The sequence below is a fragment of the Ambystoma mexicanum genome, chromosome 3q, assembly GCF_040938575.1.
Source record: "Ambystoma mexicanum isolate Mex_15411 chromosome 3q, UKY_AmexF1_1, whole genome shotgun sequence".
NCBI classification, from domain to species: domain Eukaryota; kingdom Metazoa; phylum Chordata; class Amphibia; order Caudata; family Ambystomatidae; genus Ambystoma; species Ambystoma mexicanum.
Genome location: NC_090926.1, coordinates 1223319739 through 1223346480, shown reverse-complemented (window position 1 = coordinate 1223346480; position 26742 = coordinate 1223319739). Strand labels below are relative to the sequence as shown.

The window sequence follows — 26742 nt, the reverse complement described above, 5'->3', positions numbered from 1 at the left end:
CAGAAAGGGAGGTGGCCGATTGCCTGCAGGTGTGCTTAGCCAGGTGCAACCAATTAGCCTGCCTCTGTGCTGGGCTAGGCAGTATAAAGGCTCCTGTCTGCAGTGGCTCAGCCTCTTGCATCTGAGAGTCCTTCCTCCACCTTTTGCGTCTTTCTACGGATCTTGTATGCTGCTTACCTTCACTCCTGCTTGGACCCTGCCTTGTTGCTTGCTCCACCCTGCTGCCTCCAGCCATAGCCTTCCAGGCTCCCTGCCTCACAGCCCTGCTCCTCTGGGCTCTCCACACTGCAGCTGATCACGCTCTGCTGCCTTCCAGCCTTCGCCCTTGCCCTGCCGGGCTCCCCACATTGCAGCAGATCACGCTCTCCTGCCTTCCAGCCTTCGCCCTTGCCCTGCCGGGCTCTCCACATTGCAGCCGATCACGCTCTGCTGCCTTCCAGTCTCCGCCCTTGCCCTGCCGGGCTCGCCACATTGCAGCCGATCACGCTCTGCTGCCTTCCAGCCTCCGCCCTTGCCCTGCGGACCCTCTACATTGCAGCTGATCACGCTCTGCTGCTTTCCTGCCTCAGCCCTTGTCCTCTGGGCTCCCTGCCCTGCAGCCTGCCTCACTCCGGCTGCCTTCAGCCCTCGTCTTCTGGGCCCCCTGCTCTGCAGCCTGCCTCACTCCGGCTGCCTTAGCCCTTGTCCTCTGGGGCTCCCTGCTCTGCAGCCTACCTCACTCTGGCTACCTACAGCCCTTGTCCTCTGGGCCTTCCTACTTTGCAGCTTATCACGCTCCGCTGCCTACTACCTACCTTTTCCGCTGGGTTCTCGGCCTAGCAGCCCTCTACAGTCCTCTGCTACCTTCTACGTTCAGCGGCCCTGTCCCTCAGGGTTCACTCCTTACTGCCCGGCCCTTACGGGATCCTTGCCGTGCAGTCTGCTTTACTCTGCTGCCCTAAGCCCTTTTCCTCTGGGCGTTCTACCTTACAGTCCTACTCTTGTGGGCTTACTCATTGCTTTCCTGCTCCTCTGAGCTCTCAACCTTGTTCCTTACTGTCCTCTGCTATCCTATCCTGTTACACGACTTTCCTTTCATTTCTTTCTGCTAGTTTGCTATCACCTCCTTTTCTGGATTTGTCTGTAGTATCTTCTCTTGTACTGTTTGTAGACCCTTTTGTACAGAGCTTGTCTGTTAGTTCCCATCAGTCAACCTCTGCCCCTTCCCTTGTCCTGTTTCTACATTACAGACACCCAGAGCTGCTGTTCCAAGTCATGGGCAAACAGCGTGGGCCTCTGTTATAGCAAACTGTGCAGAAGGCTAGAGTATTTCCAAGGTTCGTGGAATACTCTTTTCCTATATCTGCATACACCCCAAGAGGGTATTCATTCTGTATCTTTTCCCTTGCTACTCTTGCTTACTCTTCGTTCTCTTTCCTTTCCGCTGTGTGTGTTCTTATCTGTCCACTTTATTTGGCACAACCACCCAAACCCTTTCTGGGTGTCCTGTGCCACTCTTTATAGAGTGCCACTCCTGACATCTACATCAAGATTCCTTCAGATCCCAATGTGCCAGAGGAAGGTTACTGTTGGGATCCGACCAAATTCTGGAGTAACTTAGCCATGAAAATTAGATTGGAAAACAATCAGCAATAAATCGGTAAGCTCCTGGTAGGAAGAGACTACCTGACGGGCTAAACATAATTCGGAAGTCCTTTCAAGATGTAATTGGAAAGCAGCGTTGTCTGCTGGGAATTATATACTTTCGTAGCCCCATTCCACTGAAGGTCCACAGACACCAACCTGTACCTCAAAACACTATAGATCTTCAGAGACCTGGTCATCATAGTCGGATAAGGGGCATGGTCTAGGAGCAGGGTGTTCCGGCACCTACCCTAAACCGTATCCATGTAGCTGTAGCATGTAGGCCTTGACAAGTCAACTTTCCTGGGTCGCAGAGTCCCCTCTAAGCCCTCCAATAGGTTGCAGGCACCTGACTTCGTCAAACGTTATTCCATTCCTAGAGCCCGCTATGCTGCCAATATAATCAACTACTTGTTAATTCCTTGCCCTCTTCCACCTGACATGTCTGCTTGTATGTCTACCCTTCTTGCCCAGGCTCACCCGGTTCTCTGAAGCAATATTATTACATGGTCAATAACCCAAATCAATAACTGCATAAATAAATCAATAGTCTTATTGGAATAACACATTACCACATTCCTTTTTAATCCATTCTGCCCCACATTAACACCCCACCCAAACTGGGTGTACATGCAACTCGTGCCAGAGGACAGCCGCATCTAGACGTCGATGTGGATTGTGGGTAGAGATGGCACAGTTGTTTGTGTGGCTTAGTAGTATGAAACCCAACTGAACCCTGTTCCTATCTGCTCTCGGTAGATGCCTGCTGCTCCGCGGACGTGGCTCAAGAGCTATCCAAGACTCCAGTATCCAGCGTCAATGACATCCACTGGAACCGCTGCAGAAGCCTCAGCGCCCCGTAAGTGAAACCGGTGAAACTGGCAGGGGAGGTAGGGTATGTGGACAATGCTTGAGGAGTACCTCTAGCGAAGTAGAAGGAGGTGACAACTAGGGACTGCAGTAAAGTACGTTCATGTTGAAATGTGGAGGTGGGTCGGTGTAATGTGCTGGAGGAGGGCGCCCAATGAGATAGGTGGAAGAAGGGTCTGTGGGCTAACCTTAGCAAGACAAATTGAAGATGTATTGGCAGGGTTTGATGAGGAAGGATGGGGTCTGAGGATGTGTTATGTTGAGATGGGTGCTACAAGGTGTGCTGATGGGTCGACCGATAGTTAGATATGGGTGAATGTGGGTCTGTGGATAATACTGGTGATGCTCCCCTAATGATACAGGATGATGTGGGTTACCCAGAGTAACACAGGGTCAATGTTCTGTATGCTTCGTTGGTATGGTTCCCAGAGTGGACAGGGAGGAGGTGGGGTGTGGTCTATGCTCGCGGGATATCCTTACAATGGATCCAGGCTGTATGCGATCCCATGCTGGTTAAGTGGAGTTTTCATGCGCCCATGTTGGTGATGTCCCATGGGGTCTATTCGACTGTGTTTACATATGTCTATCGTGGCTGTGTCTCCATGGTGTTTTTTTGTCCCTAGGTCTATGATGACTCTTTGTGGTTCTACACTGGCTTTATGCCTGTGTGTCTATCCTAGCTGTGTGGCCATGGGTCTATGCTAACAGTGCTCCATGCCACCATGTTGACTCCTCATAACTGGTGTGTGTGGCTTTACAATAGATGTGGGTCTGTTGTGCATGTTTAGAGCATCCATAAGTCATTGCTAGCCAGTCACAGTCTTCTCTGCCCCTCTACAGGTGTGAAGGTTTCCTGAAACGCATAGAGTGCTTTTATCGCTGCTCACCCCACGCAGCCCGCTGGCCACACCCGGAGCGCCCAACAGCCATCCTTGGAGTACCCCTGTGCCTTCACTTTTGTGATGAGTGGTGAGTGTCTCCGGTGTTGCCTGCACACTAATAACGGCAGAGTAAGTCACAAGATATATTAAGGAAGTGTATAACTAGTACATTAAAATGCTCTCTACAACCTAACATACTCCTAGTACTCCTGTTTCGTGCCCCCAAGAGAAGCCTACCAAAAAAACCAGCACGAGTCGCAGACAAGGAGAGGCTAAACTGTTTTTATTCTGAAAAGGATTGGTATTCCAGTACTGTGGGGTTCACAGTCAGGCTTCAGTAAGCACCAATGTTGGCGATTTACAGCCTGACAACAGTACTAGCAACCGTCAGTAATGCAGTAATGCAGGGCAGGCTTTGCGAGGCGATTCTTCTTGCAAAGTCCTGCTTTTGCATGTCAGAAAATAGGAGTTAAAATACGCTACCTCTGAGGTCTTGTTAGCATCTACAGCACACGTTTTTCTGATGTAATCAAGGAATTTCCCAGACTGCAGCACCACCTTTCTGATTAACTAAAGGTCCAGTGACATTTTAGTAAATAGTAAAAGTGGCAGACTTTTTAGCAATGTTTGTCGTGACACTGGTGCGCATACTGCCTCCACAGCAACAGTTCACGTGACTTAACAACTATCCCATCCTAGAACTCAACATCAAAGAAAGAAGAGAAAATGAAAATTCCAAAAATCTTTGAGGGATCACGGTGCAACCAGTGCTTAATTTGTAAAAAAAAAAAAAGCAAAAATAAGAGGCAGGGCTTAAATATTTTTTAACACGCCAGGACGGCCAGCTCCAGGCCCACTACTGCAACCACCCATGGCTGCTCCCCATACTGTCAACAAATATGGGATAAAAGCTGCAACTCCCACCGCCATATTGTAGTAATGGTGTCACTACGGCAGATGGGTGATTTACAAATATCAATCAACATACACATAAAATAACACACTCGCTGTGTCTTAATGTGAAACAAATGTTTAAGTGTGTCTTTTAACACACTCGTCATTTACATTTTGCTCTGATTCTGTAGGTGTTTATTATGTGAATGCCAGTTACAATAATGAAGATGCCAAACACCACATCATATTCAAACTGAGTCTGACACAATAAGTGCCGGGATTCAGAATGAATTGCCAGAGCTGCAAATTAAGGATTGCGTGCCACTGGGGATAAAAAAAAGACAGATTAAAAAGACTTTTAGACGTTTAGCTCCGACTTTGTCTTCTACCTAAACTTGGGGAACCCATTTTACAGATTGGGGAACACTGGGACTAGCACTGCTATCTACTCTGGGTTTCCAGACATGAATCTTGATCAAAGCTTGGAGGGGTGGGCAGGTCGTAGGTTTTTGACCAGTTGGCCCCTAAGTGATCCTCTATCTTGTGAGAGCAAAGCCAGCAGTGGGCACAGGGTGGGGGCAAATTATCCACGACACAGGGGGTTTTCAGCCCACGATTCCAGTGCAGCATTTTATAGATTGAAAAAGTAGGTAAAAATCAGGGAGCACTATAGGACCTATGTTCACCCTGTATGAGTGAATAACTACATCACCAATTAACCTGTTAATCAACAACGCAAAAGTCACCTTGTGTGATATTATCCTTTTGCAATGTCAATTAACTGTTACCCATTGCTGCCTAAAAGTAATGAGTGGTTTCAAAAATGTTTTAAATCAGTATTTAGCACAGTAATCTATCTGAAAAGGTCAGCAGGCCCTGCTTGCGACCACGGTGCCAAACAAGAATCTTTGTTACGAAGATTGCGGCCCCACCCATCACCTAGCCTTAAAAACGGATCCTTCTTTTCTCAGGTACGACGCATGCAAGGAGGACCTGACTTGTGCCCGCAACTGGGTCTCAGATTGGCAGTGGGGCCCAGATGGAAATAACTGCACTGGGGACTGCATCAGCTATGCACAGGTATTTTACTTAGTTTTCTTGTTCTTTAAATGTTATTATTGTCCAACAAACAAACAAACAAACCAACATTAGACAAGCGTAGCCATATCATTACAGTGGTTGAGGTTCATGTCTATTTCAGTATCTGCAATGGGGTGTCTGCTTACATTACATTGTATTATGGGTTCTCTTGCTTGCTTTCCCAGTGCTTACTCCAATTCTCTATTCTAGTATGTTCTATGAACCTGGGTTATCTGCCACAAGCTGGAACATGTTCCATGTCATGGTGTTCCATGCTTCAATCCCCTCTCCCTTTTCATGGTCTCCTTTCTGTAGCGCTCTGAGCCACACCGCTGTTTCTGCCAATGCCCATCTTTGCAGGTCTGCCCACCAGGCTTGTAGCCTGCGGCCCTCAGTCGATTTCCATGCCATGGTGTTCCTGTGTTTTGCTAGTATGCAGATTAGATCTTTCATTTTGGCGAAGTGGGCATTTGGTCTCACTCCTTAGGGAACAGTTCTAGCAGGTGATACTCCAGGGGCCATGTCTGCATCTGAACACCCCCACGTATTACTCTGTTTGCTATTGCCCCCCAGAATCTTTGGATAACCGGACACCCCCAAAACATATGCTTCAAGTCTGCTCCTTCCTGGGCGCATCTCGGACAAACCAGGACACCCATGCCGGTTATGAGCAACAACCTGTGTGGGTCATATATGCTCTGTGGGTGACATATAATTGGGTATGCTTTTGAGACTACTTTCGTGTAAAGCAGCGTTCTACCCCACTCTGCGTCTATCAGCTCTCTCCCAATGTCTGCCTCCCATTTGTAGCACACCTTAAGTTCTGCTTCCCCCGCCTTGTTTAAAAACAACTCAGTCTGGAAATCATGTATCCCCCTTCAGATACATCATACATGGTATCCAGTATCGCGTTAAGCTCTACTTCATCTTGTGGACCAGACCATCTCTTCCTGATTCGTCTGACCATGCCTAAATGTAACAGGAATTGTCCTTTATGTATGCCATATTCATCTATCACAGCCTCGAAGGTTATCAACTCACTGTCCCTCACAAGGTCCAGGATAGTAGCCACCCCTCTATCCTCCCAGTGTCTCCTGTATTGCGCCCGTGCGCTTTGTTGTTCAGCTATTATTGATGTCAGTGGGATGTGCACCGAACAGGGATCCGGGCTGCCCAGGAGTTTCCAGGTTCTGTCCCATATATCCTTACCTAATTATAGCAACTGGGAAGGTCGCTCCAAGACAAGCTCTTTTACCCAAAGTACTTCCTTCAGGAAGAAATACTTCAACATTGGTTGTAGCAGCAGAGTTTCAAGGGAGGTCTCATCTCCCAGCCATTGCACTACATGTTGCAGCTGCCCCACCAAGTAGTAGCTTTCCAAGTGGGGCACCTTCATCCCACCCTCAGCATAGTCCCTCTGCAGCGTACTCAAGGCTATTCTATTTCTGCCTCCGTGCCACAGGAATTCCATGACCTGCTTGTTCACTTTTCGAATGAAAGGTGCCGGTATGTTGTACAGCACGTTAGTAAAGCAGTATAGGAGCCTGGGGAGTGCAACCATCTTCAGAAGAGCCGCTCTCCTTGTGACTCTGAGGAGCAGCTTCCTCCAGAACTTTATGGAGCTGATTACACCATCCACCGCCTTCTGCATGTTGCTCCTATGTGAGGTCTCCGGGCCGTGTCTAGCTGCGATGGCCAGGTAGCGAAAGGTCTGCTTCTGCCATTTGAGGCATAACAGGGGCAACATGCTCTTCAAGGGCTCTAAGCCCTGCGAGTGGAAACAGGCAGGATTTTTCTCGGTTCACTTTAATTCCTGAAACCCTGGCAAACTCATCTATGACATTCGGCAAGTGTGGTAGATTGTCCGCTGGCCTGTTTACATACAGTAGCATGTCATCCGCGTACAGGAAAATCAGATGCACCGTTCCATCTAATGCTATTCCTGCCACCGCGCATTACTTTCTGAGGAACACCGCCAGTGGTTCAATAGCCAGGACATACAGCATTGGTAACAGTAGGCAGCCCTGCCTCATTCCTTTTTGGACCCCCCATGCCTTAGAAATCTGCCTGCTTGTCTTCACCCTGACTACGGGCACTGTGTTAATCAGTTTAACCCATCGTAAGAAGGTCTCCCCTATACAATAATGTGCCAGGGACTTCAACAGCCAGTCCCAATAAACTGAGTCAAAAGCTTTGCACTGGATGCAGTCAAACTGCATTTGACTGCATCCAGTGACGCAACTGCGCATTCCAACAGGTGCTATGTAGTACATGGTGTAGTCTACTCAGGTTCCACCTGGTGTTACACCCTGGGACATACCCCATCTGGTCTGTGTGTATTAAGTCTCCTATGATTCTTTTTAATCTATATGCTAGGACCGCTGTTAGGATCTTACAATTCTGGTTGACCATAGAGAGGGGCCTATATGATCCACAGCTCTGTGGTGCTTTGCCTGGTTTGAGGATCAGTATAATGGTGGCTTCTCTCAGGGTGTTCGGTAGTGTTCCTAGTTCGTATACCTCCCTGAAGACACTCAGCAGTGCTAGTATATCTACGTATGTTTTATTGAACTCTCCTGGGAGTCCGTCTGGTCCTGGGGTTTTGGAGGTGGGTAGCTTTCTTATAACTTCCCCTATTTCTTCTAGCGTCAGTGGTGCATCCAGCTCGTCTGCCTGATACTCTGTGAATCTCTGCAAGTCTATATTTGACATGGCTTCGTTCACGTCACTCCTATCCCATTTTGTCTCATCTGCGTATAAGGATTCATAAAAGTCGGAGAACACCTCGTTGATTTCTACCTGTGCCCTAACCAAGTTTTTTGGGTGTATTTGGCAAAGTCCAGGCATCCCAGTTTTTCTCATTCCCCCATATATTACTGTCTTCATTTGATCAGCTGTCCTAATTCAGCCAGTGTCTCCTTTTCTGCATCTTCTGCTTTTGCTATTTCATTTTCGATGTCCTCCCAGGCATTCAGTGTTTCTTCACTGGGAACTTCCATTTTCCCAATAGCTTTCCCACGCACGACCACTTTGAATGCATCCCAGACTGTACCTCTCTGTGCTACACTGTTTGTGTTGGTGGCAAAGTATTCCTCTATCTGGTCTCTCAGGTAGTCATTGAACTCCCCTTCCTGTAGGGATTCCGCTCTCAGGCGCCAAGTGGGTATTCTGGGTCTCTGGGCCTTGTCCTGCCATGTCGCTATCAGTGGAGCGTGATCTGAGAACATACTGGCCTTGTATTCTATGTGTTCATAATTCCTCAGTGTTTCCGTCCCTGTGAACATACAATCTATTTGTGTATGCACCGCATGGGGGGTTGAGAAGTGCAAGTATATTTGTTCTGCTCCATGTCTTTCCCTCCACATGGCCACTAGTCTGAAGTCTCGAAACAGGCCTTTGACGGTTTTGGCCAGTAGCGCTGTTTTTTTGTATTTGGTATCTGACCTATCCAGTACTGGATTTAGTGTGCAGTTAAAGTCTCCTCTCCACACCTGCGTTGCCTCCTTGTATGTGGACAGCCTAGTGTATAACGATCTGAAGAAGAACGTGGCGTCATGGTTTGGAGCGTATTTATTCACAAAGCAGACCTCTCCATTTTCCCACCATCCATGTAAAACAGCCATTCTCCGCTCATTATCCTTTTTTGAACTCCAGGAGCTGGAACCGGGCTGTTGGCACGATCCATACTTGGACCCCTTTTGCATATGCCGAAAAGGGTTAGCCATATATTTTGCCCCCCCCTCCCATTTCCTATTTAGTGTGGCCTGCCTCTTTGCTGTTAGGTGTGTGTCTTGGACCATTGCTACTTGGATGCCTTTAGTGGGTAGGTAGGTGCGTATTCGCAGCCTCTTTATATAATTGTTCAGGTCCCTCAAATTCCAAGTGATTATTTTAACTCCTTCAGGTATCTGCATAATGGATTGTGCCGGTCCTCTTGGCTCCCCCTGCCCCACCCGTCTGCTAGGTATTATTACACGCATCCTTACGCTCCTCTATGATCTGTGTCATGGAGTGCTCTTATGTTTGTCATGATGTGTTCTAGTTTTGTCTCTAGTCTTCTCCCCTTGGGGGCCCCATTCACTCCTGCTCTCCACAAACTTGCATTCTCCTCCTGTTTCTTCGTGCTTATGGTTCCACTTGTCTAATGACCAAACAGTCCCTTTTAATACGCTCCTCCATGTGTCTGTCTCTCCTTCCCCCCTCCCATTTCCCCATTCCACTGGCAACTCCCTAAAACAGTGCCTAACCAAACAATGGCTAAGCGTTAGTGTTCTCGCTTAGGCCTAGCTGCTTCTCTCGCTCCCGTCTCTCCTCCATCGTGCCACGTGCGGCAGCTCGACGTCTTAGAACTGACGTCCGAAAGTTTCAACTAGGGTTTGCAGCCACTTCCCGAGCCGCCGTCTGCGACTCCCACTGTTACTGCTGTTTCTGTTTCCGCGTATCCGCATTATCCTCATTATGTCCTCCACCCTTATTTGTGTCGACAGTTCTCGGGGTCTGCGTCCAATTATGTCCAGAGTTCATCTGTTACGGTGCATTGCTATTCCTATGTGGGAGTTGTGGTATTCCTTGCGGGTCCATCTAGGCTTGCGCTTCTTCCATGTCATCAAAGAAATATGTTCTCTCATTGTGCAGTATTTTGAGTTTCCCCGATATATTAACATGTATCGTAAGTTCATGTTTCTCAGCCGCTCCTTAACCGGGCCAAACCGTGCTCTTTGTTGTTGGACCAGGGTGGTGTAATTTGGATATATTGCTAGTTTTGAGGCTCCTCTTCTAATGGTTCCCCCTTTCCTAGAGAAGGCAAGGACTGATTTCCCTGTCTTTGTAGTTTAGTATTCTGGCAATTATCAATCTCGGAGGTGGGGGGGGGCACCTGTCGGGGGTCTTTTCCTTAGCGATCTGTACGCCCTCTCGACCGTAAATCCTTGGGACATGGTACTTGGGCCCACTTCTTGTAGCAGCATGTTTTCTACATATACTGTGGGGTCTCTCCCTTCTTCTCCCTCCGGGAGTCCAAGTATTCTTATGTTATTCCTACAGGCTTTTCCTTCCGCATCTTCTACGCAGTGTTCTAGGGTTTTCACCTTTTCTGTCAGTTCTTCCAATTGGGTCCTGGTGCTGGCTATGGTCGTTGTATTCCCTTGCACTTGTTGTTCTGCTGTGCCCAGTCAGTCTGCGAGTGCTCTCACATCCTATCGCAGTAAGCCTACATCCATGATGACTGAGTCAATCTTGTACTTCAGTGCCATCTTTAGGGCTGCTATAGACACCAAAATTGGGCCCTCATCTTGCATGGTCACCTGCTGTGCTGAGGTTGATTCTGGTTATTCTCCCTGCTGATCTGCATTGGTGTTCCCCTTTTGTGCATAAGTCTCCATTCCAGTTTGCTTGCCCTATCCTTTTTTGCCTTTGTCTGCCATCAGTATACTGTGTGCATGTGAGGTCCTCCTGCCGCTGTGGTGTATCGCTTTTGATTGCTTGGGTTAATTTCCACCTGTGCTCATTCAACCATTCTGTGTGGGTTTTATTGTCACCCTCTCTTCTAGTCAGTGGGCGCTCAGCACCCTCTGCACCCCTCTAGTTATTAGCCTGCAATATCTGCACTCGTGCCAGACCGCTGATGCAATCCTCCTCAGTGCTTGTATCGGTGTCACACTTCAGGGTCTCTCGTTTGGCTGCGTATCGCTGCATTTAGGCTCCCTGCAACAGCCTCCGCCTGCCATGATTCACAGTCTATGGGCTTTTCTCATGTGTGCTTGGGGCCAAGGCCGCTCGTTAAGTTATGCATATGGGGTGGTGGAGTAGCTCCAGTCTTCCTTTTAGGTCCTCTCCCTGGTGTGCTCCGTATCTGTTCTTCACGGCATCCGGGGGGCTCCCACCACTTCAGCTCCTCAGCTGTTGTACAGAGCGTTCACCCGCTTGTCTGCCACCCCAGACAGTCCGGATCACGGCCTTCAGCCTTCCGCTCCTCATTTTACACTCACCAGGGGCCCAGGTGTCTCGCGGTCACTTGCTTCTTCTCTGCTTCTGCTGTCATCCCTTCCTTCTCCGGAAGGCGTGTCGTTAAGGTGGGGCTGCGCTCTATTCCACCCACAGGGCTTCCCTCAGTCTGCTGCTGGTCTTCTAGGGCGACCTTCCTCAGGAATCCGTCCCTCCTCACCTCCTTGCTTCCTCCGTCAGTGTGCGGTCAGCATCCCAAGCACAGGGGTCGCCCGCCACGTAGCTTCAGCGTCACTCTCCTTCTATCCCTCAAGCTGTGGGCGCCATGTTGGGTGTTCGGCATCTCGGAGGAATACATCTCTACCTCCTCACCCAGGACCTCCCGAGCCGCAAAATTTTCCCTGGTGTCTCCTGAGTAGTTCCGGCCCCTGATGCTTCTTTTAATGCAGCGTATAGATGGGTGGTAAGCTTATCTTGTAACGGGTCATGCAGGAGATCGTAGAAGGCTCTTCTTTACTGCATGGCTGATGGCCACAATCCCAGCTATGCACAGGTATGGTGCAAAGAACCTCTAGGGAGTGGAAATATATGGATATGCAAAGTAAAAGAAATCACTTAGGGTGGTGTTGAATGGAACTTTATGGGGGAGTCTAGTGGGGAAGTGGTTGAATTTTTGATGTGTTCTAGTGGAGCTTCCACAACACTCTACCCAGTCACTCTCAAGCAGATGCAAGCCAATTGTCTTGACAAAGTACCATTGCCTCACGTATCATTAAGAAAGACCAAGTTCAAGACTTAACCCCACAAAAGGTGCTTGGAAAATGGAGGTTTCACATTCACAACTGTTGTAGAGTTTAAAATAAAGAACTTAAAGCTGATGCTGAGACAATAACATGCATAGAAAAGTTGAATTTTATTAACATGGGATGACAAAACACGGGGATAAAAAAATAGGTTTAAAATGGGCTTGCTCGTTTATTGGACCACTATATAATGGGTTTAAATGGGTACACGTGCAAGTCTATTTGAGGTTTAAAAAAGAAATTCAGTAGCACCACAGACTTCAGCATAAGCTAGTCACAGACACCGACAATAATGAGCTCCTCCAATGGGCTCTGCATCCTTGCATAGGACCAGCAGGAGCCTGCAGAAAAGACACATGGCAGAAGTTGTGAAGGAAAAGGCATCCATCTCTAGAAGCCAAAGCATGATACATAACTGTTGGATCCACAAATGGGTTGTTTTTGGTCAGTTCTCTATGAGAAAAATTCCTAGATCTCAATAATCAGCAGTGAATGCTGTGATATAGCAGAGTAGGATCCACAAAGAGGCCGATCACAATTTCTCAAGTAAAACAAATTTGATTAAAACACACAAAAGTTCCCTTCTGGATTAACTCAAAATGAAAATGGCCCAGAATAGGCTCTTGACGACATTTCTGACAGTTTCAGGGTTTCCTGATACATTTCACGAGGCTGATATACTTCTCATCAACCATAGTCTAAAGGCTATTAGCTCTCGGCTTCATGCTGATTGACTTGGTTGTTGATCGGTAAAACCACCTCCAATGTGTCCTGTAGATCCTGTAGCCTCTGCTGTGTCTCTGCTTTGGGATATAGGTAGTAAAAGACCCTTTCCTTCACAAAGAAATAGAGCCAACTGCGTTAGCTTCCAGAATTTCCAGATGGGGTTCACAAGTCTTGTCACCGCTCTCTTTGCCACCTCTCTACTCCTGTGCTGGTCCTGCACTTCATTAATGCCACACCATGTTCTCCTTACTCCCTTCATCCTGGGCATGGCTCCTTCTGTTTGGTGTCTCACCACTTTCTCATATTGAAACTGATCATTCTACCCTTATCTGGGAAAGTCAGCAAATGGAATCCAATCCACGGATACTGTCAAGAGGGCAACATATATGAACTTTGAAAGATGCCAAGAAGGCAAACTAAAGAAAATAAGAAACTACTAATACCAAAAAGGATTGGTGTTACATATGAATTTTGGAAATGGTCAAGAAGGCAAAACAAAGAAAATAAGAAACTACAAGTACCAAGAGGCATTGGTGTTGTAAGAGGAGGACGCAAGTGGTCATGCAGAGGTCTATGTAAAATCCATGCAGTTTCTAAAGTCTTTGACAGTGAAAAGAAACTTGAAACAGAACGTGGAGAAGGTATTCCCCACGAAGAGAAAGACAGGCTCGAGCCCAGCAGAGAGAAGCCTGTGCAGAATTGCGTGGTAAAGTAAAAGGTGAAAGACAGGCTCAAGCTCGGCAGAGGGAAGCCTGTGGAAAACTGTGTGATAAAGTGAAAGGTGAAAGACCGGCTTGAGTCCAAGCCTGTGCAGAACTGTGTGATAAAGTGAAAGGTGAAAGACAGGCTTGAGGCCGGCAGAGGGAGGTCTGTGCAGTAAAGGTCAAAAGTGCAACTATATTTATGACAAGGCGAACAAGGACTAAGGAAGTGATTAGACTACCAGAAGCTTGATGCCGAATCCTAAACTGTTCAATTGTACCAGTAAGCCAAAGTGTGCAAGACTCAGAGAAGTGTGACGTCAACCTATACTCTGTAGAACCTGTGGTGTTTAACGTGAGGAAGGGAGTTCTTACATTTCTTTTGACACACTATTTTCCTTTTGTATTCTCTTAACACATTTGTCATTTTGCGAAGGAGGGCAAGGTTACGTTTTCATAGTATAGGCCTTGATATTTTGACTAGACTGACTTGGACTGTTTGTTATTCGTGTAATGGTCTAAATTACTCCCATTCTAGAGTTAGGGTCAGTTAAGAATTCTACCAACCCAACCAAAATAAAGGTTTTCGGAACTAACTTATATCCATTGTGTCTGTGTCTACTTTGTTTGTAGGCATCAGGGCACGTACATTTAGACACATACAGATTTCAACGAGACAATCGGATTCCTAGCATTTGCTTCTCCTATCTCACTTTATTTAAAAATAGTGGTTTTTAGCTTTTTCTGAAGTTCATGTAGTTTTCCTCTACTCTGAGTTTGATCAGCAGACCGTTCCATGTCTGGGCTGCTCTCACAGGGAAGGATCTTCCTAGTCCATTCGCTCTTTTAGCTGTGATGCATGTGATTTGTCCTTGTGTCTCCGATCTTAGAGACCGACTCGGGGTATAATGAACAATTTCGTTACTTCGAGTAAGCGGGGGCATGTCCAAATAAGCAACGATGTACTAAGGTCATAGTTTTGAAGAGGATCCTGTCTTCTAATGTTAGCCAGTGCAAGGCTTTCCTGTCTGCTGTAATGTGATCTCTTCTATCTTTTTGTCTGACGATTCCTACAGCATTGTTTTGGAAAGATTGGCATCTGCTTATGCAACCTTTGCTTACTCCTAGTTGGAGGGCATTCCCGTAATCTAGCCTGGAAAGAATGGTGGCCCTCGCAATGGTAGTGCTATTCTTATTGCTCAAGTACAGTCTGATGCTTCTTAACAGCCTTAGGTAATACTGGCAATTTCGGTTTAGATTGTTAACGTGCGCATCTGCGCCAAATGACGCCTCCATGTATATTCCCAGTGTTTTGACCTTATCTGATACCTGGATAAAGGTGTTTTTGATCTTAAACGCGTGTATTCCTGGTTTAGCTTAGCCCGTGCCGGATCTGATCCAAAGGCTATCTGTTCAGTTTTACATCCATTTAGACACAACCAAATGTCCTTCATCCTGGCATCGATGATGTTGTACAGGTTTGTCACTCTGTTGTTATCGGTGTCATAGCATCCACTCAGCTCTACCACTACCTGAGTGGCATCGGAAAATTGGTAAAGTAATCTCTGAATTCCTCAAGCAGTGTGCAAAGACACCTCAAGTACAGGTTAAACAGCAGAGGGGATAGACTAGCCCCCTGAGGTACACCACAACTAATGGGGATTGAGTCCGAGAATTGATCCCCCCCAAGTGGATTTTAGATCTACAATCTGATAAGAAGGAAATCACCCAACTGAAGGCTTCTTTAGAACAGTTGCCTGAGTGTTCTAGTGACTGTTGGAACTGTTAGTGGTCCAGCAGATCGAACACGGCTGTAAAATCCAACAACATCAACATGCCCATTTTACTCTCGTCCATGATGCTGAGCATGTGTGATTGAAGATATAGCAATGCTGTCTCAGTGCTATGTGACCTTCTAAACCCTGATTGTTGTTTATGGAGGAGATTGTTGGTGTCTACAAAGGATTGTAGCTGTTGGGTTGCCACCTTATCCATAGCTTTCAATAGAAAGTTTCAATTTGTAATCGGGTGGAGATTGCCTGGGTCTTTCTCGTCCATACCTGGTTTTTTGTCCAGCGGTGTGACTGACTGTTTTGATAGTCTCTGGAATTCTATTGTCTCTAAAGGATGCGTTCACCATCCTTGTGAGTAACAAGCAAAACATGTCCTTATTTTCCAGGATCAGTTTGGATGGTAAGATGTTTTCAGCGCAGGATGTCTGCTTCATGCTAAGTGAGAATGTTTTCATGTCGTCTGTGGTGATCGACCTAAAAGTGAATTTGTCTTGTCTCATTCTGTGTTTGTGGAATATCTGTTAAATTTTGTTGGTCAGACCGAATCACTTGGGTCGCTCTTTTCGTCTCTCTGGCTTTTAGAATTTTGTTACTGAAGCCTCCTCCACTACGTTGCAGTCTTTTTGGGTTGGTTGAAAGGGGGGGGGCAGGGCTTTTGGCTTTTCTATAGACTTTAGGATCTTAAATAATTTATTGGTAGAGTTGGTGGATGATGGTATCTGCTCCTCAAAGTAATTTATCTTTGATTCCTTGATGTTCTTTGTATTGTTTCTCTAGCTCCTTCCATTTGATCTTGTTAGCTTCCGAGGGATGTTTGATACTGCTATTGATACTATGCATTCCTTACATATGGTGTCAGCCGTGGGATACAATTCAATTGATAAAAGTTGAAGGCCTCATGTTAATTTTTGTTTTACCACCATTCGTAGAGAAACTAATTGTTGATGTTGAAGCCTCAGACGAATACATACCATAAAGAAGGCCCTTTTCTACAAGTTCTCATGCCTATTAGATCTGTTTGTTCAGTCCCAACAGTTACTTGATACGTTACCTATTTCCGATTATCATTTACAGCAATGGGCCTGTATGGTCCTGAAGATTAGAGAAGATTAGATCACCTCATACTTTTATTAGACCTAGTGCCCTGGAATCCATCCTTAAAGGGAAGTCCTTCCTTGCAGGTAGTTCCCCTTCCACCTCTGCCTTACCAGTAACAGATATAAACCTCCAATCCGCTATACTCCAATCTGATTCAGATACCGAAGAATTAGAATATGTTTAAATTGATTGTGAAAAAGAAGGTTGAATCCATCTTTTTCCCCTCAGACTCAGGAGAAGAATCAGATAGAACTTTAATACCCCATATAAATATGGCCTCTGTTGAAGACGCATTAGCCCAATTAGCTGCCCATCAGATGCAGGCAGAAACCCGTCTCCAGTCAGGTTTGGAACAGTTCATTGCCATTCATGCCAGACTACTGTTGCCGCAAGGTATTCTGCAGCCATACCTAGAAGGTGAGGACTTCAGGAATTTTTTTCTCAACTTCAAATTGCAGTACAGTTTGGGTGCGATGATAATTTAAAAATCTATAACCCAGGACCATTACTCAAAGATGAATTATAAACCTTTCATCAGTTACTCACTCTCTTCAAGGAGACACTACTGTTGCATATATTAAGCAAGGACTTCTGCAAACAGTAGGACTAACTAGCAATTTGTATAAACATACATTAAGGAACATCAAAATTAACCCTGGAGAAATTCCTTTACAGTTGGGGGAACGAATAAAAAACACTGTTTCTCTATGGACTGCTAAAAGAGCTTTATCTGAACTGATAGACATCTTGACCATAGAACAATTAATTAATTCTTTACCTCCCTCCCCACAGAAAGCAGGCCTACAATTGAGCAAGCCTACCCTTGCTTTGGCCACTGAAACAGCACAAAACTACTCCGAGGCAAATAAATATTTTCACTCTACATAAATTTGATGTGAGAAATGATCATAAAGGTTCCTCACGTCCAACACTATTCATATCAGAACGAGGGGGAAATCTTCCAAAGACTAGAGAATGGATAGGAAAGGATAGAGAAAAATGTGAGTTTACAAAACCAGAATTCAAAATCAAAGAAGAGGGAAGGAAAAATATCTCGAATCCAATTGCCCACCTGTTATTCATGTAACGAGGTTGGTCACATAGCTAGAAGCTGCCCCAAGAATCAGAAAGAACAACCCCTGGAAATAGGATATATGATGGGAGAGCAATAGAAGGAACCAGAAGACGATATTAAGTCTGTTAACAAATGTTTTTGTCATTCGCCTATTGAATTTACCAATAAAAGGGCTTCCATTAATGAAGGATAGTAAACGCTTTGATAGATTCAGGTAGCAAGTAACCAGCAGTCTGTGCAGACCTGATTGCGCAGAGAGACAGTGAAAATCAAAAACTAGTCAGAGTTACCTGCGTACATGCGGCTAATGAAATATATCCCAAATACCAGTATCTATCAACATGAAAGGAAAACAAATCGTCATACCCTCATCCATTATATCAGGTCTTCAAAAAGAGGTAATCTTTGCTAGAGTTTTCCCAAACTTCTCTACGTTAATACAAAATGTCCAACCACAGCTCCCTCAATTTTCCCACACTATAAATATGCAATCAGATTTTTTTTCTCCTCCTGCCCTGAGATGTGATTGGTCAAAATATCCACCCAATGGCATTAATATGAATAATAAGACAAATGTCCCTTCAATAGGTTGCCAAAATCTTAGGGGAAAAATATATGGAAAACTTGAGGGGGATTCCACCTCTGGCCTCACGGGATCTTCAGTCCTGGGGAATAAGATGGAGTCCTTAGGGACCAAAAACAAAAACTTTCAGGCGAGACATGTCCTAAAAAGGGTAAGGAAATCCTGTCAGAGGCCTTCATCCTACACAAACGAATACACATGATAATTAATGGTTTCACTCTGGTGCCTGAACCCCCGAAACACTTTGTATTGACTGCTGATTGACATTATTCACAAATATCTATTGTACTTTAAACTACATATTAATGTCGGATGTAATTACTGTGGACCCCAACGAACATGTTTTTTTTTAATCTATACTATGTCACCAAACTACTCACCTAATGCTTGTCCAATATAACAAAGCATTGCTTGAACTGTAGTCAAACCTACAAATCACAATACTTCATGTCACTTACCTTACTCAATGTCATGTAACCACTCATCTGTTCACATTTTCGGGTTTTAGCACATATTATACCACACTGGTTCCTCTATATGTTTCACATGGCATCCCCTGTATGCTTTTCACAGCCTTGAAAAAGATCCTGGTTGGGTCGAAACACGTGTCGGCTAATCTGTGCTATTAAGAATCACCAATATATACCACAACATTGAGCATTTGAACCTATGGGGAGATGTTCTCTAGTGTGACGAGGATGACAACTACTAAACAAAAGTAGTTCCTATCTGTTGCTTTGTGAAAAGGTTTCACTTGCAGTGTGTTATTGGTTCTGTCCGCCAAGATTGTAATAACCAAAACATTAATTTCTGATGAGCTACATACAGATATACATTTCAGAAACTAATTCTGCTCATTGATCCATGCCATACATTTTTCAAACAATATGGCATCACCATTCCAAACAATTAGGATGTCATCAATGTATCTCCTCTATAAATTGAGGTTCGGCAAAACAGGATTCAGATCACTATAGATTTTTGATATCTCAAACGATTCAACATAGAGGTTGGCCACAGAAGGGGCCACAGGCAAGCCCATTGCTGTTCAATGTATTTGATGAAACAACTTGTTGTTAAAGCAGAAATAGTTCTCAGTTGAAGCCATTTCGGCAAGCCACAATATGAAGCTATTGGGTGTAGTCTCATCTTTTCATTTAGACAGAAACAAATCCTCAATCACTGCTAGGGTAACTCCTTGTGGAAAACAAGTGTAAAAAACACAATATCCAGACTAATCAACAATTGAGTATTACTATCAAAAGGAAATTCCTCAATTATGTTGATTATCTCAGTGGTGTCCTGCACAAATGAGTACATCCCCACAACAAAAGGTTTAAGATGCTTGTCCGCAAATTTGGATAGAGGTTCGAGCAGGGACACTGTTCCCGATACAATTGGCCAACCAGGAGGGTTTACAAGTGATTTGTTTATTTTCGACAAAATATAGAATTTTGGAATACTGGGTGTCTTGGCTTTAGAAAATCATGTTCCTGTTTACAGATCCACCCACAAGTAGATGCCTTCTCAACCTTTGTATTAATTAACATTTGTAGTCACTGAGACCTGCTTTCAACATGTTTGGGAATGCACCTTCACTGAGGGAGGCGTTCACAATACCAAGGAGTGTGTTAAGTGTTGCACCAGTGAGTTGTTTAATGAGGTAGGCTACAAGGAAGTCTTCTGTGAAAGTAGTGGATTTGAGTGAAGTGTGTGTGTCTTAATGATACTTAGGCGAGAGGGGGGGTGAAGTCTGTCAAGTAGCAGAGTGCCCGGGGGGAGGGTGGAAAGCAGATCTCCATCTGGCTTTGAGGCATCGATGTGACCTCATATTTCATTTAAGAAAAAGGTGTTTATTCCGTTGAAGCTGGCACCTCTGGGACAGTTGTGGGCTTGGGGCAGTGCTTGATTACTTAGAAAAAGGCTTTGCTCCAGTTTCAGGCTGCCTCAATGATGGAAGTGTAGCAAGCCAACTTAACCTCAGAGATAGTTTGCCTGCATTGGGCATGCAGGGATTTGAGGAATGAGAGATACTCTAACCTACAGTCCTTGTACCACTGATTTACAAGGGATCTAATAGAGCGTTTCTTTTCGGCGAGCTTAGGTGTATAGTAGAGTACAAACACTTTGAGCCTGATTACAACTATTGCGAAATGCGTTTAACGGCGCCGGTAATGGTGCCGGCGCCGTTAAATGCATTCCGCAATATTACGAGGTTCCCTCGCGGGACCCGCTTGCTGATTTTCTTTTGAGCTAACAATGGGCCGGTCGTAATCGGCCCGTTGTTAGCTCCCGCACCCATTCCCATTGAGCCCTATGGAGGCTCAAATTGGAATGGGGAAGGTCCGGGGCCGGGTTCCCTGAAAGAGGAATTACCGGGCCTTCCAAACTCGGAATGGCTCTGTAATTCCCCATTCAGGGAACACGAACACTGTTTTGGAGGCAACCATGCCCTTGTTAAGGGCATGGCTACCTCCAAAGTCGTAATGAGGCCTCTTGCCTTTGGTGTGGCTACACTATAAAGGTGCGTGGGTATCCACTAGTTCTTTGGCAAAGTGGTTAAATGTATCCAGAAGGGCTGAGGATTTCCCTGTTGTTGGGTATGTTGTGAACAACGTCTCTAATGTGTCTAGCGGGAAATTCTCGAAAGATCGGCGCTCAATAATAGGGTGTGACCTTTGTGGGTCAGCCTTGCGTGTGATCTGAGAAGGGGGATTGTGGCTTGATTGGTCCAGTTGAGGAGTAGGGGGTAAGAGGTGAAGACTAGGTTGCGCATGTGATCTTTGACATGCATGGGGAGAGTACGATGAGTTTAAAGTCCATGGAGTCGGCCAGAGAGAACAGGGAGTCGCATATGTGTTTAGCTGGTTGGGACTCGGGATGGTAAAATCTCAAGAGGAGGATAACAGGAAACTGTTGCATATGAGAGAAAGTAGGTCATCAATGAAGTTATGACTCCCTTGAGGTGGCCTGTAAATAAGGTGGCATGTGAGAGCGAGCGTTAACACTCATAACCGGGCCTACGTGAATAGAAGGTGTATGGGGGATATTGATGAGCTGTCCGGGACTGCGTTGGGCGTTTGGCTGTGGGATCCCTTGATGGGATGGGAATGTGGCCTAGATCCAGTTGCACCCGCTCACCAACAGCAAAAGGAAATAAGCTGAAAGACTGCTTACATAGAGGGGAAAAGGGTGGCAAAACAATAAGGCACCAAAAGATTAGCAGTGATTGACAGGTGGGTGGGGTTTAGGTCATGTGGCCTAGATCCACTTGCACCAGCTCACCAAATACAAAATAAAAGAAGCTGGAAGGCTACTTAAATAGGTAGGAAAAGGGGTGGAAAAACAAGAAGACACCAAAAAATTAGCAGTGATTGACCTAGCTCCACTTGCAAAAACAAACCGAGAGGCCTGTTGGGCAAAAACCATATTTCCTCCCTAGCGCCCAAAACTCCACATGTAAACACTGTGAGCAGAGGAACCTTCTATCTGAACCTAGGTAAATGTCCCTCAAAAGATCCCAAGTATCCCTTCTGCACAAGTGTGCTGTCCCTAGCAAGCAGTAATGGGCCGCCTATCTTTATGAAAGAGAACTATCGCTATCTGAACTACCAGGTTTACAAAAACCAGCCACTCGTATAAGACTTGTAAAAACGGTTATACAAACTAATCTAAATGTACTTTATTCTTGACTGTTTACCCACCAAACAAGAAAAATCAAAAACCTTTTCCAAGGTTAGAATAAGACTGCTGTGTAATCCAACTGCACTGTGTCTACTGCTTGTTTATCCCATCTTCATTCATCTTACTCACTAAATGGATTGGCAAAGGAAACAAGTGAGGCGTAACCGTCACTTGGAACAATTCTAAAAATACAGTTTTCTCTGCTGTGTATCAGTATTTCACACCCGTTTTTATCATCAACCGGTTTCAGTGGAGAACAATATGTTATACAACCTTCATCAGGAATAATAGGCTCAGCGTAAGGACCACTACTCACCAACATTACAGATAACAAGAAAAACAGTACAAGCATGACAAAACATACAATATTGAAGAAGCTGTATAAAACAAAATAAAAGCAAACACACTCATCCATGATCATATAAACATCGCTAAGCATTTTAGATACTAACAATGAGTTGAAAAAGTAGAATTGATGAAGGTAAAGTCACTCACTAAACTTGAAGACATTTCCCTCCCATTTTGTTCCTGTTTATCAAAAGTGTCACAAACTTGTTGGTGAATTCTGACCAGAGACGAAATGGGAATTTGACTGCTAGTGCTGAGAACAAAAGTGGTCCCTGGAAGCATAAGGGGTATCCAGAAAAGTGTGCCCACATTATGGGGCTGATTCATGGAATTACTTGTGCCATTCTTCCTGCAAATCCCTGTTCAACAAATGGGGATTTGCGGGCAGAATGGCGCACAAATCCCTGTTTTTTTGGCACAAATAATTCCTTGAATCAGCCTCTAAGTTTCACCTGTTGACAAATGGTTACCCACCCCATTTTACATCGCCAAGATTATCGTTTCCCCGAAGGCGCTAAATGATTCTAATGACACAACACTGTAACCAGCTGTAATTTATCCAATAGATGGTTGGTGATCCCACAGTAAACGCTATTACGCTAGGAGAGCCGAGAAAGTCACAGCCTGGCCAAGTGAAGCCTATGGACTATGCTAAGCAGGGGACAACGTTTGACAATGAAGCTAAGCTGAAAATGAGCACTCTGCATGGCAGCATAGACACGAGAATCAAATGAAATTGCATGTTGGAATAAGGCTCACAGACTGTGAACCCGCTCAACTGGTATAGGTGCAGGAACACTTGGAGGGCCTAAGTCTTGCCTGCAAGTAGGCAGAGAGTTGTCTGCCATCCATGCCTGGAGATGAATCAGAATCTGCTGCTCTAGCCGTATCCCCTAAAGCCAGGCCAAAGTTAATCTGCTGCCTTAGCCGTATCCATTGAAGCCAGGCCAAAGTTGATCAACAGCTGGGTGCCGTCTGCATACATCTGAAAATCCAGACCAACTTCCTGATAAACCCTGCAAAGGATTGCATGTAGATATTGAAGGGCAGTGGTGAGGGTGCCGAGCACCTGGGAATCACTAAGCGCAACAGAGTCAGTTTTGTCCAAGCCTAACCTGCTGCACCATGTTCAACCAACATTTCTCATCCATAGCAATGCCCAAGAGACCAAACAAATGAGGAGGCAATCAAGGAGAATCTTGATATCTATGGTATGTCACAAGAAAATGTGGAAAAACAACTGCACACTTTAAGTAAGGTTTAAGCATAGAAGTTTAAGGAGTTTATAACAGAGCTTTGAGATAGCATTGAGTTTGTGTGAGGGTTTGTAAGAAAGATATCCACTTAACACACTAAGGATTAGCTCTCTACACTAAGGATTAGCTCTCTACTGTGTTCTGCAGAGTTCTCTTAAGTTCAGGTTTTCTGGGTGGTATAACATAAAATAATAAATCCTGGCCTTAGAGAGCCTGCCAAATTGCCTGGCCCCTGATGTGTCTCCCTTGTGACAATAGAGTCCATGAGCCAATATCTATCCAGCAGCTCCGGGAGACTGAAGATAACAAAAATCCACAAGTTTAGAAGTCGGTTCTTTCTATGGCTCCAGGAAGAAGAAAGCCAACCACAGACTTCCTCCGTAGTAGTCTCCCTTTCAAGGTTTCATCCTGGAATTACTCAATCTCTGGGGTAGCAGTTGGATGGGCTGAAAGATGCGAGTTCTGGTGGGATTACTCCAATAGCCAAAGGCCAAGTAGTGTCCTTTGGGTGAAGAAGACGCTCTTACTGAGGATCCAGCCTTATCTATAGTAAGGTCTGCAGAGTCTCACAGAGGTGCCGCAGGTTAGTAGCTCTAGGTGCTTTGAAAGGCACACAGTGCTTCCGTCTTCCAGAAGCCTAACCCTGTATCCCAATCCGTTCATGTTGGTCTCTACTCCAACCAGATGTTCGCTTGTGTCTGGGGACATGACTCTCGACCTCAGTGTTATCCCTCGAGCTATCTGCTGGGAAACCTCCACACCACTCCACCATTATCTTGTTACTTCTCTCACTTACGTCAGACAACAAGTGGTCAGGCATTGTCTTTCTTACTTGACTGGACATGTACGTAGTGAGAACTTTAGATTGTTCTTCAAGCTGGTTCTCTGCTTCTCTTCTTCTCCAACTAAGGAGCTGTTCCTCTGTTCTCTCCTCTGCTCATCTACCTCCACAGATCCTGTCTCCTCCCTTTCCACTCAGTCTTTCTATCTCGTTCAGTATTCTCCATTTTAACCCTCTTGACCCACTCATATGTTCCTTGTTTCTTTCTTCTGTTCTCAGCTGTATAGTCTTCTTCTATTTCGTACTCTCACTGTACCACCTTGGTGCTCTCTACCACCTATGTTTCCTCCTCATCAAACCTTTGCCCGTTGCTCCCATCTTTAAGCACTACTTTCAATGTTTTACCTTCTCGACAATTGGATCCCCTTCGCCATTCCTTACTTTTATTTCCTGCCTCCTCAGCTCTTTCCACATTGCCACCTCCTCTTGAGCTCTGTTCACTTTCCCCCCCTTCACCTCCCACTCTCTTCCCGTCCTCTCCTGCACCTTCAGCTCTCTTCATCTCCTGCACATTGAGTCTTCTCTGGACTGACAACTCCTGAGCCATCAGCTCTCTCTACTCATCCGTCTCTCCAATGCTTTTTTCTCCAATACCCCAAACACCCACACTCCCTAGAGCTTTCTCAGGGCTTTCATAGGCACCCAATCGCTCTACGTGCACCAGGGCAATCTGTAGCACATGGACGTTTGGTTGGTATTGGATCGTGTGTGGGGATTGACTGACGAGTAATATACTTGCCTAACCGTGCATCCTGCCCTGCAGGCCAAGCCTTCAATCGGCAGGTATGCCATCTTGGAACTGGGCACCACACACATGTGCAGGGAGGCACAGACATGTTGACGTGTGCGCTAGAGCAGAAACAGCATCTCTCCTCTGCTCGTGAGTTCTGCGGCCCACTGTGGTTTTCTATGCACACATTTAAATGGCCAGCAGGTGCAGCAGTGCCTGTGTGTGAACCCCTGCCCCACGCCCTTGGTGTTGCAAAGGATCCTCCACATGCCATCCCTGGCCTCCACACCTCACCTCATAGCAGGTAGTGGGGGCTGCATCCCCGCCCCCCACTCAGCATGGACAGGCAGTGGACTTTGTTACAGGTATCAAATGTCGCAAACAAATTAAGAAACATCAGGGCTACGTGCTTTCATATGTCCCTCTGCTTACAAAGGTGTGTGTGTGTGTGTGTGCAAGAGGATTGTCTCGGTCCTCCGCCTCAGCCAAAACCTTGATTGCAGATTGTGAAAAATATGGGCTTCAAAGAGATCTTGACAAATCCAGAATACGACCTACCAAAGATAGTTGGGTAATTGCCCGATAAATGTCAGGCTGTGTTGGGTCGCCTGAGGCTTTTTTGATTACCATTGTACAGGGGCTGGGATCAATGCTAGAGACTTATTGATGATGCTGAGCAACTGTTTTTGGGACACAGATTTAATGATAATGAAGAATTGCCTGGAACCGAAAAATGTGCAAAGAAAAGCAGAATCTAAAAGATAAGAATGGGAAAAGACAGGAGTAATAAATGTGGGCGCTGCGGGTGCCCCTCTGACATCTGCCCAGTGTAACTAAGATGAGAACCATGAGCAGCTCTAATCTTGATCCTAATAGTTGAGGTTTTGGAGATAGAAAACAGCGAACCTTGTGAGCAGAACTTTTGAGGATTTGTGTGTGAGTGAACAGAGGGAGGGAGTGAACTTAGTAAATTACTTACACGGTTCAAAATGGTTCCTAGTGGAAATATGAACCTATTCTATGAGCGTTGCAGAATGAGTCTTTTTAGTGTTTACAATGGCAACCTTACCGACTTTGCTATGGGCCCTGCACACGTACCAGAAGGGAAGATGAATGATTGCCAACGGTTCTCCAAACATCTCCCGTTTTGTTTCTAGGTGTAGGAGTCGAAGTGTACCGACAATAACGGTGCTTCGGTATAAAGGACAAATCACCTCCCTGGTCTGAGTAATAACAGCAAACAGAGTAAAAAGATAACTGAGTGTTGGCTTCATTCCAAGTTGATGATTGCCAACCTTGTAAGTGGTATAAACCTTGTGAACATTTAAAAAAGGTCAGGGAGGTGAAACTCCTTGAATGAAATGTCTGCACACGGGGAGGTAGTGGAGATCGTTGTTTGCAAAAAAACAGCCGAGTGGGGAGCGAAACGTGAACTAGAGAATGGTCCATCCAAGCCAGGAGGGCTGATATTCAAACATAAGGGGAATGCCTGTTCAGAAACATACGCATTTGCAGCAGAAGAGTAAGGACATCCAATTAAAAAGGCTAAGGGCTGCATTATGTGTTCAGTGGTAACATTAATTCCAGCGACATTTCAAAAACCGCCAGAATTACCATCCACCGATTCAGAGTTTGGAGGACTACCACCAGCACAAACCACAGATTTATATATAGGTAACGTCCTCTTGAAGATTTTCAGCAAATTCCACACATTTTTACCTCCACCTAAAAAGTGGAGGTAATCCTTTTAAAATATCACCAAACATGCACTATTTTACAGTACAGAAGGGAAGCACAAGCACTTCCCTTCAAT

The 26742-nt window shown here is 45.5% G+C and overlaps 1 protein-coding gene across 1 annotated transcript in view; it reads left to right on the top strand.

Annotated features, from left to right (window-relative positions):
- The window catches only part of RTBDN (retbindin), a 206382-nt gene that overhangs the window by 151722 nt on the left and 27918 nt on the right, over positions 1-26742 (top strand). Inside the window, exons 3-5 of the mRNA XM_069604133.1 lie at positions 2383-2482; positions 3334-3462; positions 5240-5348. Coding sequence (XP_069460234.1) covers positions 2383-2482; positions 3334-3462; positions 5240-5348 — 338 coding nt within the window. The remainder of the gene's footprint in view (positions 1-2382; positions 2483-3333; positions 3463-5239; positions 5349-26742) is intronic.